Below are 12734 nucleotides of genomic sequence, written 5' to 3'. Positions count from 1 at the left end.
ACTCTAGGAGCCATCTCCTGCTGTGTGGTCCCTCCACCAAGGGTCAATGTTCTGTGCCCAAGTACCCTCGGGTACCTTGTGTCTCTGCCTTCCCTTGCCTCCGGTACCAGCTTCTTCTCCCTCTACTTCCAGTGCACCCTCATGGCTTCCTCGACCAGTCAGGTGCTGGGTGCTGTTCCACTCTCCCGCACTGTGGATATGTGTCGGCTTCCCTTTTCACAGCATCAACTCCTGGGTAAGAGTTTTGCAACTCCCTAATGGGACATGCTCTCCTCTCTCCCGAGCACCTCGGCCCACAACGCCTCCTCATGGATGTCTGATCTATAACAGGAATTCCCTCCAGCCCCTAAGATGCCAGCCAGCCGCCTCCTGGTTCTCTTACCTATTGAATTTAGGTTGATTTTCAGATTCAGTCTTTGACCGAGAAGGGAAAAGATTCTCCAAGCCAGAATTCCACTGACAAGTGATTCATTGTTGCACCCTTGAAATTGTGACTTTAACATGGGTGAAAGTACCAGAACCCTTTAGACCACGTATGGTCTTTTGGTCCAGAGTTTTAGAAATGTTGTATTAAATGTTATATATTCCATAGCTCTTTTGGATCAAGCAGAATAAAACACTTCCATATCTTGAACATAAAGCAATTATTTGAGGAGCATTTGGGGCTACACACCAGACTGTGCATGGGGCTTACTCATGTGTTCAGGCATTACTCCTGGAGGGGCTTTGGGAATCATACGTGGTCCCAGTGATTGAACCCAGGTCAACCACATGCAAGGCAAACACCTTACAGACGTACTATCTTTCCTGCCCATAAAGCAACTATAAAAGATCCCAAGAGTGTGCTTAATTTTTAAAAATTTATGTACTTTAAATATTTCCCTTTAATTTATAATTTTTTGAAATCAATTGGTAAATATAATATCAGCATCTAGAGATAGATCAACATGTTCTCTCTTTACCTAGAAATAACTGGTCACATCTCTCTGCCTATAGACACACCCTCCCCCACTGCTTTTTCTAGCAAAACACGTCTAGAAATATATGAGTTATGAGTTTTTTATTTTGCAAATTAATCTGCTGCAGGTTAATGTACAGAAGTAACACAACGTATTATAAACTGGAAACTCTGCTGACCGCCAGCTTACAGAGAAGATGTTGCTTTGATCTTTGGCAAGAAATCTTCTCTTTTAAAGTCAAAGCTGACATTGTCAGACCTGGAGCCCCACTTCCCCTCATCTAATCTGGACACTGAACTGGGGGACTGGGATGCCAAAACTATCCACAAGTGTTGCATGAAAGCTCTGTTCTCCATCAGTCGATTTGGAACAGTGCAGAGGAACAACTCAGGTTAGTGAACTGGGGTGATGCCTCAAGAGGCAGAGCACTGGTTCCAGGCCCTCACGTGGTCCTTGACACTGCCTACAGTCGGATGTTGAGCAGTGTAGGGGTGACCACTGAGCTCACACCCATCAGAACCACTGAGTGTGGTCTCAGGAACAAGAGCAAAAATTAAGAGCAGCAACATGATCTAGGTACCAATCACCCTCAACTCTGAAATCAAAGTATGCTTTACTGGAAGTCATCTCTCTTTGTTTTAATTAGCAACTGTGTCCTCACGATTACACTTGCCAGGGTGATATCTTCATCACTCTTGTCACACACTGGAAGACCCTGGGTGCTCAGTAACACTGTGTCTGGGGACACAGAATCAAACACTTGGGAAATCACTGTACATGCCTGACTGCTGGGATGATCAAACCCATTAGGATATTTGAAACAATGTCCCCTAATCATATGTTCAAATTGAGGAGGGCCTTATGCTTCCAGTCATCAGTCTCCCCTCCATGTGATGCATCTTTGGACAGACTGTTCTTTTCTGGATGTAACCCTGAAGCAACACATGGTGAATACACCCTGAGCATCACCAGGTGTGACCCCACCCGATCAATAACAATTGCAACAAAAAGGACATCGACGAAATCAGCACCAAGGGAGGATCCTGAGCTTTCCTGACAAACACTTTCCTTGCTCTGCAGCCTGCCTGTCTGGGGTTCTCTGCTCTGGGAGACAGCTGGGTGCTCCTCAGGGATGTGGGAAGCAGCAGAGGCAGAGCAGAAGAAAGCTGTTCCTTGCCCCACGGTCTCCTGGGTGAGCCCACCTGTGTCTGTGACTCTTGGAGCAATGGGTCACCATTAAACCGGCCCAAGATCCCACTGAAGGAGTCACATGAAGACAGGTTGCAATGCAATAAGCAAAAGGTCTTTATCGGCTAGCTGGAGCGAGGGCCCTCGTCCAACTCACCGACACAGCAGGAGCCTTCTCAGAACAAGCAGCCCTGAGTCTCGAAAGTGAGGGGTTTTATGTACCATAGCGTTATATAACACGGACTTTCCCTGAACCACCCTTTTGGTGGACCACCCTTTTGGCCACAGTCTGAGGGGCTGTTCACTACTTGTACGTAGCTGATGGGTTGTAAGTCAGAGCTGCATAGAGTTACTTAAGGCGTATGGAGCTGGGGCTTTTCTACCTGCACCAGATTGGTAACTTTAGTTGCTCTCACTATGGCAATCTCACTTTGGGGAAATCATGACTCAATTCCAGGAATCTATACTCAATTCCAGGAATTCTGGAACCGAATCCTAGGCCTAGCTTCTTCTGGCTTCTTTATGAGCCTGTCATGGCGCTGTCTTTGCCTCTGTTTCTCACCACAGGCTCACAGGGAACATGTCTGACTTTGAGGGGGTTTCTCTCTCTGTGGGTGTGTGTGAGGGCAGAGTTATATCTATCCGTGGTACTTCGAGGCCGACAGAGAGCTTAGAATCAACCTCTGTGACCCAGTCACAGTTGCATTTGTTCACAGTTGCTAATTACCTAAGAACAAATTTTTTCAGTTTAGATTTCAAAGCAGTAAAACTATCTTTTTGGGCTTTACTCTGGTAATTGCTCGAGCAGGCACCAATAACTTCTCCATTGTGAGACTTGTTGGGCTAGAGCAATATCCCAGCGGGCAGGACGTTTGCCTTGCATGCGGCTGACCGGGGTTCGTTTTCTCTGCCATCTGGCAGAGCCCTGCAAGCTACCGAGAGTATCCTGCCCACACGGAAGAGCCTGGCAAGCTACCTGTGGCGTATTCGATATGTCAAAAACAGTAACAACAAATCTCACAATGGAGACGTTACTGGTGCCTGTTCAGGCAAATTGATGAATAACGGGAAGACAGTACTACAGTGCTACTCTGGTAATTAAAGTTAAAAGTATGGTTTTATTTGTCATAACTAATTGCCAATAAACATAGCCCTAGTTTCCTATGAATTATCTGTCTGGAGAAGAATCAACATGTGCTTTAATATACTCAGCATTTGTTATTTATATTTATCCCACACACAGTAATGGGTGGTTTCCAGATAAATATTTGAATAAACACCAAAATTTTAATATTGAAGACATTTAAATTCTCTAAAGGAAGCAACACATTTATTTTCTTTTTGATGAGTGCAGTCATTTAAGGATAAGAGAAATGAATACAAATTCTTCTTCTCCTTTCCTCCTGCAAATAGTACCACATACAAACACTATTTTTTTCCCCCAACAGCCCAATCCCTTTGTTTTGTGGCCTAGAATGACCATGATCATCTGAAAGCCTCATATTCAAACTTTTTAGGAAAGTGATCCTTTGGCCGCCTTCACAGGAGAAAAAGATGTGGAAATTTCAGATTCCATTTACCTGCAAGGAGAAATCAGTGACTATTCGTATCCATTAGTCATGTTTCTTGGGGTTCTCAGGGAAGTCCTGTGAAAACCACATAAAACATATAAGGTTTCCAGCTTTGCTCATCTGGACCTGGAAGGAATGAGAGGAGGTGAGGACTCTCTCCAGGGTGAGGCGGAGTCGCACTGGTGGAGGGACGAAGCATCTTTGATTCCCGGCTACTCTAGTTTAAAGTATGATCCTAGAAAAGTTTGAATTAGTGCCCAACCATTTTCCCTGAGTAGCTCTGGACATTAAATTCTGTCTCATAAATAAGCCCAGAGAGAATGTCCTTGTACCGCTGGGCCTGGCCACCTGGCTGCCTCCCTTGCTGCCACTTCCTGGGCTGGCCAGGGCTGTTTTTGTGCAGGAGGCAGCCGAGCAGGCAGGGCTGTGAGGCTGCTGGCACAGAGGTACAGGGCAGAGTCGGCCCCTTCCACGGAGCTCACGCTCAGCTCAGAGCTGGAGCTGTCCTTGAACTGTTGGACTGAGAAGCGCGCAGGGATGTCTCCTTTCTCTCTCTCTTCCCCACTGTAATACTGAACGAGGAACTTGGGGCCCTGGCCCAGGGCCTGTTGGTACCAGAACACAGACAAGTGCCCAGATTCATAGTTGCATCTCAGGGTCACTGGCTGACCCCTTGCTGTGACCAGGTGTCTGGGGCTTTGAGTGACCTCAGCATCCGCAGGGCCTGTTGGGGAGCAGAGAGAAAGGGCTGAGGGCAGACCCAGGGCCGCCTCCTGCTGCAGCCCTCAGGGTTGGCAGGGGCTTCCCAGGCCTGGCAAAGCACAGCCCAGGCCCACCCTGTGCCCAGGACTCACCTGCTCCCAGGAGACCAAGGGCCACCCAGCAGAGGAGCCTGGAGCCCATGGCAGCCTCAGGGCCCAGACAGCCCTAGGCCAGGGCAGGCTCCAAGCTCTGTCCTCCTGGTGCTGATAGGAGCCTCTGCTGTGATGTCACTGTGGGATGTCACTGTGTGACGTCTCTGTGTGATGTGCCCTGCCTGCAGGCTGGGTCCTGGTCTGGGGCACCACTGGCCTGTCAGGAGGTTCTAGGTGTCATTTCCTACTGTGAAGTCCTTCAAAGTAAGGTGGGTGCTTTCCTTCCATGCACCTCATTCTGGAACCTGCTTTGTCTGAGCCCAGTTTCTCATTCCAGCTGCCCCGGTTCCTTTTCCCTCCATTTCTGATCCAGCTTCTCTGCTGTTGACTGACGTTCTTGATGCATTTACACTCCCAGGGTTTAGGAGTCTGGGTTAGCCATGTACATTCCAGAATCTTCTGGTGAAGCCAAAGCACCTGCCTAGTCTGCTATGGAATCTGTTTTCCTCCTGAGCCTGTGACACTTGCCTCCCATGGAAGGAGGAAATCAAATTGCAGTTTGTGGGTGTATAGCACCTCCAAGTGGCCTGCATTCAGCCTGATTGATTCACGTGTGTCCAATTCCAGCACAGAAATTTCCTTGAAGTCCCTCTCCACCAACTCCTTATGTTACTCCTTTTCAAGGATCATTTTTCTGCTTTCCCAATTGGACCATCTCAAAATCCACTTTAAGTCTCTGGAACCAAAGATTTCTAAAGGAATGTTTTGATAATGGAATTAATTGATGCATCATTGTTAGTCCTTTGCAGGATGGAAAGACACCAAACAGCGGGTTTGAAAAGACATTCAAACCATGAAAATAAAATTTCTCAATTGTGAGCATGTAGGATTCCTTTCTTCCAAAGCTTCTCCCAATCTCTCAATTACAAATGTCACATTTATATATTTATGCCATTTCTACATTTCAGATAGTTCACTCTATGAAGAATAAGCATGTATTTTTCATTTATTTTTCTGAATTCATAGATTCTTAAATCCCTATCAGCGGACTTAGTGGGCTTTTGTTAGAGTTCAGGCAAATTCATTCGGCACTGACCTTTTGTTCTCTTTGCCTGAATAGACAATATTACTAATATTAAAAATCTCCTCTTCTGACCCTTTTTCCCTTCATGCAGAACTTAAAATATCCTAGTTATCAGGAATTTATATATTGACTTTATACTTATCCGGATTGGAGAATAAACTATATTAGTGTTAGTCCCATAGCAGTTAACTATGACGTCACACAACTTCTGATGTTTGATCAACAAGTGAATGTTCCTTTATAAACTAAGACTGACATCTCAGTTGTGGAGGGACAAATTCACCCTCAAGTGTTCTGAATTCCTACCACGGAACTCAATATGCCATCACAGGACACCAACCAGCTACCTTCCATCACCAGCCAATTGAAGACTAGCGGGGAGCAGTTCTCTCTTATACGTCTTTCTGACTTTTACAAAGCAGCAATATTATTTTAAAATCAAATGTTCTGGATCTTATTCTTTACAATGCTCCATGATTCATAAATTGATTCTGCTAGATAAGACATGCTCAGGAGAAAATGTACAGGAAGGCCATTTTTCCAGATGTGATCACAGAGTGGACAGGACCAGGGATTTTCATATTTGCTGTGTTGTAACTTCATCCTAGAAGACTTGAGATCCTGAGCTCTTAGTTGTAAAAAGATGGAGAGTATCTGCTCTCAAGGGAACAAGCTGTTTCCAGTAGAGGGGAAGAATATCTAAGATAATTTTGGGGGGGAATTTTTTGACATGATTTTTACTCTTTTGGCTCTCTGCTCAAATTTTTTTTTTTTTTGCTTTTTGGGTCACACCCAGCGATGCTCAGGGGTTACTCCTGGCTTTGCACTCAGGAATTACTCCTGGTGATGCTTGGGGGACCATATGGGATGCCGGGGATCAAACCCGGGTCGGCCGAGTGCAAGGCAAACGCCCTACCCGCTGTGCTATCGCTCCGGCCCCTCTCTGCTCAAATTTTGTCAGGAATCAAGTATATTCTTTATTTAAAAAAACTTTGTTTTGTTTGGGGCTACACCTGGCACTGCTTAGGGCTCACTCCTGGCTCTATAGTCAGAGATCACTTTTGTACCAGGTTCAGTGCCTGGGACCATACAAGATGCTGGAGATCAAACCCAAGTTGGCTTCATGCAAGCAAGTGCCATAGTCACCATAAATCTCTCTGGCCTTTCAGGTATACTTTTGGGGCAAGTATCTTTATAACTCTTTTCTGCTATCACCCCAGTTATTATGGTTAATCCCTCAACTCCAAGGATGAAACTCTCATTTGTCCTCTGGTCAGAGTTGGTGAGCTCCAATTCCATGAATCCATGATGTTCGAGATTGGAAACTTACCTGGCTGAGAAAATAGAGTCACATTTCCTAGAATACCCTTTCCTTTCAGGGCCTGGTTCATTTGTTTGTCTAGGAGACATTGCTATGCAATTTGAAATATAAAAAAAAAGCAAAGGAATCACAGTTTATTCCTGAAGGTTGATTTCAGACTGTGAGAACCAGTGACAGGTCCAAAGGTGTCCAAAGGAGCAATACTGGAAAAGGGAAAACGGTTTATAGCCATCTCCCTGCCAAGCTCTCCTCTTAGCCGTGTCTGGCTAAGATTCCCCACAGAACCAAAGCAACGTGAGTTCCCAGTGCATGGCTGAAAATGCAGGGCTCCAGGCTGATGCCGCTGAGAATCTGCAAAGGCTCTGGGGCCCATGGGGGCAGGGCGCCCTGTGTTTGTGTGCAGAGAGGAGGCAGCCCTGCAGCGCTGTGGACAGACTGCTGGCGCACCAGTACACAGATGTCTGGGAGGGCACAGCCGACTCCAGCGTGAGGGGGAAGCTCTTCTTCTTCTCTCTAGAGACGCTGTACCCATCAGCCACTTCTCCTTTCTCCACGCTCTTAGTTGTGATTGAGTAATAGACCAGCTTCAGCCCTTGTCCCTCATCTTGTCGGTACCAGCACATGTAGTCATGATCCATATCCTGGGCACACATTAGTGTCACACTCTGTCCTTCCTTCAGGAGCTGGAATGTGGGGGTCTGAGTGACACCAGCCTGGCCCAGACCTGTGGAAGAAGAAGTTGATCCTGCAGACACAGCAGAGGGCTGAGCAGGGGAGGGGGATATTTTCACCATGAAGGGACCTTGTCCAGGACTCACCTGGCTGTAGCATCCAGAGGATCACACAGTACAGCTGGGGGGCGCTCATGGCAGGGGCAGGGAGAGGAGGGTCTGCTGTGTGTGGGGTGGTGAGGGGGGATGGTCTCCTCACAGAAACACCATGAGGTGTCACCTTCCTGGTCTGGTCCCTCCCTCCCCAGCCCGTGCCAAGGCCCCGCCTTTTCTCAGAAGGTAAAACTTCATGCACAAATGTTCTGCTTTCAGTGAAGAATACATTTGTCTGAAATAAGATGCCTTGTCATTTTCTTTGCCAATTTGTGACTTAGCAATCTCAATCACATGGTGTCATTTTCATAACGCCCCAGATTTCTTCATGCAAATATGTCTCGTTTGTTCAACTTAGTAAGGAACATATGTGCTCCCAGTGCCCTGACTCCTGCGTCCCAGGGCTCGAGTCCTCTTCTGATTTGATTACTGAGCATGGGGTTGAAACTGTCCCTGCACCTGCTGTGGATTTCCTTCCGGGTATCCATCACCTTCTGAGCCTCAGACATGGGTGATCTCCATATGAGAACTCACTGTTCTTCAAGTCTGCTGTGTTCGAGGAAGAAGAATACTGTGCAATGCATCAGAAGCAGAGGATGTGCGGATGCAAAGGATTTGCTGGTGAAAAGAGGTGGGAAGATGAGGAAAACAGTGGTAGCCCAGTGAAAAATGCTGGTTTTATTAGCGACATCATATTTCTACATCTTGTAAAATCCATGGTACAAATGATATACAAATATAAGGGAATCCAGAAATACTGAATGTGGTTGCAAATATACACAGTGCTTGGTTCAATATTCTGCCATTGCATCCCTCAAAGTCACTATAATCTTGGAAACCGTGTCCACGGGAGTGTCCACTTGTCATGTCCTCTAGGGAAGACGGGCCTGTGTTTCAAAGCAGCAGTCCCACTCCCATGCACTGGTACCCCTGGGCAGAACTTTCGATCCCAGACTAGCTAAAGGAATAGTCTTGGAGATAGGGAGAGAGAGGCAGAGAGAGAGGGAGGGAGGGAGGGAGGGAGGGAGGGAGATAGACAGAGACAGACAGAGAGACAGAGACAGACATACTCAGCATTTGTTCCTAGGGTTTTGGTGTGTGTGTGTGTGTGTGTGTGTGTGTGTGTGTGTGTGTGTGTGAGAGAGAGAGAGAGACTCAGCATTTGTTCCTTGGGTGTTTGGTGTGTGTGTGTATGTGTGTATATGTGTGATGTGTGTGTGACCCAATATTTATTCCTTGGGTGTCTGTCTGGGAATGTAGCATTCATTCCTTCAGAGAGAGAGAGAGAGAGAGAGAGAGAGAGAGAGAGAGAGAGAGAGAGAGAGGAAAAACAGAGACAGGAATGTGAGAAACAGGTGAGGACCTAGAATGTCCCTACAAGCACAGTTTCTGCCGTGGAAACTGGTCTGTGTGTGTGTGTGTGTGTGTGTGTGTGTGTGTGTGTGTGTAATAATAGCTGTGTGGGGGGCTTGCCACGTGCGTTTGGTGGCCATGAGCCACTTCCCCACTCCAGCCTGCTGCTACCACCAACAGACACATGAAGGAGTGACAGGGCCTCCAGGCTGGTTGGTAATCAGTTGCATTTATTCCAACCTCTGTCCCACCATTGATTCCGTTCTCCCCACACTCCTATTCCAATCTCACTGGTCGCCAATTCCAGTCTCACACTGCCCCGCATTCCCGTCTTCTACCTCCCCCCATGCTAGTCTCTCTGTGCCTACAGTCTCACAGTCTTAGTCAAAGACCCAATCCCCTGGAGTTTGAGGTAGCAAATAGTGATAGGTCGGATAGCACAATCAACATTTATAAAGCCCTTCCTTCCAGGGAAGCTCTTCTAAGACAAATATCTCATCCTGCTAGGAGACCAGCTCGAGGGTAGAGTTTCATGTAAGGCCTACTTCTCCTTCCCTTAGTCCATAAACAATCATCTTAGATTTACTTAATAATCTTTCTAGCCATCTTGTATGGCACAGTAAGAGATATATGAAGCTTAGAGGGTGGCTCTCCTGGGGACATCTCACTATAGATCCCAGACCACAGTACCTGAGTACTTCCTAGCCAGATTAGTCCTTCCTAATCCCTACAGGGTCCTTGTCCAGTCACTTCTCTTTGGGTTATGACAGTATTTGTCCATGACCAAGCTCTTAACTTATTATTAACACTTGGCCTGTCCCATTTTTGATGACAGGGTAGGTTACAGCTTGCTCTTGGTCCATCTAAGTCCCTTTGTCGGGACCCTGCTTTGGGGGTGCTAGGAATTAAGGGCAACTGAGGTTTAAGTTGAATAAATATGACACATGCCCAGGAATAAATATTCAGAGTCAATTAACTCCCAAGTTTCCAAAGCATATAGCATTAATTGTCTTCTGGTGTCTATACAAAAAGGGAAAGAAAAAAGCAATATTTCACTTACAAATAAAAAATCCAAACCTCTGAAGAATCTGACTTTACAAGTTAGAGTTTCTGATTAGGGGAAATGAGTGATTAACAGATAGGGGGACCAGAGAACCAAAGGAGAAGCTAAGGATGAGTAATGAGAAAATAGGAGTGCTTCAGGAGCATTGTGATGGGTGTTACTCAGTAAACCTAAGCTCCTTGCCTTGGAGGAGAAAGGGTGGAGGAGAAAGGACAAACCACTGTTATCCTAGACTTGAGTGTGTGCCCAGAGCAGCTCTTTCACCCCACTCCCAGGCTTTGTTCAAATGTTTTTGTTTTGATTTTTTTGGGTTACTCTCAGCTTTGCACTCAGGAACCACTCCTGGCAGTGCTGAATAGACCATATGGGATGCTGGGAATCACACCCGGGTGGGCTGTGTGCAAGGCAAATGCCCTACCCGCCGTGGTTTTGCTCCAGCCCCGGCCTTGTTCTATTTTATTAGCAAAAAATTGTGTGAACAGAAATGTTTGATGACTAAAATGATAATAATTCTTCATGCTCCTTTTCTTTTTGGTAATTATATTATGTGCAAATCAAGCACCTTCTTTTTTTCTTTCATTTTAAAAAAATTTTTTATTAGAGAATCACTATGATGTACAGTTACAAACTTATGAACTTTTGTGTCTGAATTTTACTCATACAATGATCATTTACCCTTCCCTCCACCAGTGCCCATTCACCTCCACCAGTGATCCCAGTATATCTCCCACCACCCCCACCCCATCCCCCACCACCCCACCCTGCCTCTGTGGCAGGGCATTCCCCTTTGTTCTCTCTCCTTTTGGGTGTGGTAGTTTTCAAGCACCTTTTTTTGTAATTTTGTTATTTTTTTTCTCAGTGGTTAGTTGAGAAAGCACATCTAAAATGAGTCAAATAGCTTCTTTCCTGGGTAAACACTAGCCAGCTTCATATGACGGCAGTGCAGGGAACTACATTCTGGAATTAAGGTCATCAGTGGATATTCTTTGCTTTGAGTCCTGCGCTCCTTAATGTCCAGGACAGAGCTGGGATATCGTGTAAGATTGATAATATTCCAATCCCAATATGGCTATAGAATAAAGAAGAATAGGGTCTGACTATGATGCATGGGGAAGGGAACACAGGTTTGGAGGGAAACATGTGATAGAGTCCTTCTCCTCTAGTCTAGGATTTGACTTTGCTAATATTACTCCTCATCAAGCATGTTAACAGGTGAAACAAGTGTCCTACATGATTATGGTTTCTGTACATAACACAGAGACCTTCCTCTGTATAGTCTGAGAGTGACTGGCTGGCAGCCTCCCTCCCTCACTGCCACTTCCTGGGCTGGCCAGGGCTGTTTTTGTGCAGGAGGCAGCTGAGCAGGCAGGGCTGTGAGGCTGCTGGCACAGAGGTACAGGGCAGAGTCGGCCCCTTGCACGGAGCTTATGTTCAGCTCCGAGCGGGAGTCCTGACCGAACTGTTGCACTGAGAAGTGCGCAGGGATGTCTCCTCTTTCTCCCACTGCCTCATTGAAATATTGAATGAGGAACTTGGGTCCCTGGCCCAGGGCCTGTTGGTACCAGTACACAGAGTCGTGCCCGGATTCATAGTTGCATCTCAGGGTCACTGGCTGACCCCTTGCTGTGACCAGGTGTCTGGGGCTCTGAGTGACCTCAGCATCCACAGGGCCTGTTGGGGAGCAGAGAGAAAGGGCTGAGGGCAGACCCAGGGGCGCCTCCTGCTGCAGCCCTCAGGGTGGGCAGGGGGTTGCCAGGCCTGGCAAAGCACAGCCCAGGCCCACCCTGTGCCCAGGACTCACCTGCTCCCAGGAGACCAAGGGCCACCCAGCAGAGGAGCCTGGAGCCCATGGCAGCCTCAGGGCCCAGACAGCCCTAGGCCAGGGCAGGCTCCAAGCTCTGTCCTCCTGGTGCTGATAGGAGCCTGTGCTGTGATGTCACTGTGTGATGTCACTGTGTGATGCTCCCTGCCTGCAGACTTCCTCTACCTTAGACAGGACAGTAAGGACCACTCAGTACCTTTTTCTGCCTTAACCAGCCCTAAACCATGTGGACGCTGGGTTCCAGCTGGTTTCCACATCACTTTATGCACTTCTTTTCCTCTGCTTGCCCCTTGCACAGCCTTCCTTACCTACTCTGCTCATCCAGTCTTCCTCTTTCCAGCTCCTGTGCAGCCCAGAGAGGTGATCGGCTTCCTGCAGACTGAGATGCTGGAGATATTTGCATTGTCCGGGGAAGATGCTAACAGTGATTTAGCCCCTCTAGCCCCAGGACACCAGCATTGACTCAAACCACTCCTACCTTGAGAAGATGTGACTTCCTCTGCCACAGCCTGTCTCCCTCCCAGGGTGTTTGGCAGTAAGTGGGTGCACAGCGCCCCCTGGTGACTGACATCCCGCAGACTCATGGAGAAGCCCTCAAGGATTACCAGCTTCACCCCACTCCCAGGCCTTGTTCTACTTTATTAGCAAAACATTGTGTGACAGATGACTAAAATGTTAATCTTTCTTCATGTTCA

General features: G+C 47.1%; 2 gene segments (V, D, J or C); both read right to left on the bottom strand.

Annotated features, from left to right (window-relative positions):
- Positions 1-4017: 4017 nt before the first annotated feature.
- Positions 4018-4633, bottom strand: LOC129402764 (T cell receptor beta variable 9-like). The segment is given in 2 exon segments: positions 4018-4442; positions 4573-4633. Coding segments are annotated over 2 exon segments (474 nt in total).
- A 2610-nt stretch (positions 4634-7243) lies between these two features.
- LOC101539852 (probable non-functional T cell receptor beta variable 6-7) lies at positions 7244-12067 on the bottom strand. The segment is given in 2 exon segments: positions 7244-7701; positions 12019-12067. Coding segments are annotated over 2 exon segments (507 nt in total).
- Positions 12068-12734: the final 667 nt, after the last annotated feature.

This window comes from Sorex araneus, chromosome 1 (genome assembly GCF_027595985.1).
Source record: "Sorex araneus isolate mSorAra2 chromosome 1, mSorAra2.pri, whole genome shotgun sequence".
Classification (NCBI taxonomy): domain Eukaryota; kingdom Metazoa; phylum Chordata; class Mammalia; order Eulipotyphla; family Soricidae; genus Sorex; species Sorex araneus.
The sequence above is the reverse complement of the archived record's forward strand: the minus strand, read 5'-3'. Positions and strand labels throughout refer to the sequence as shown.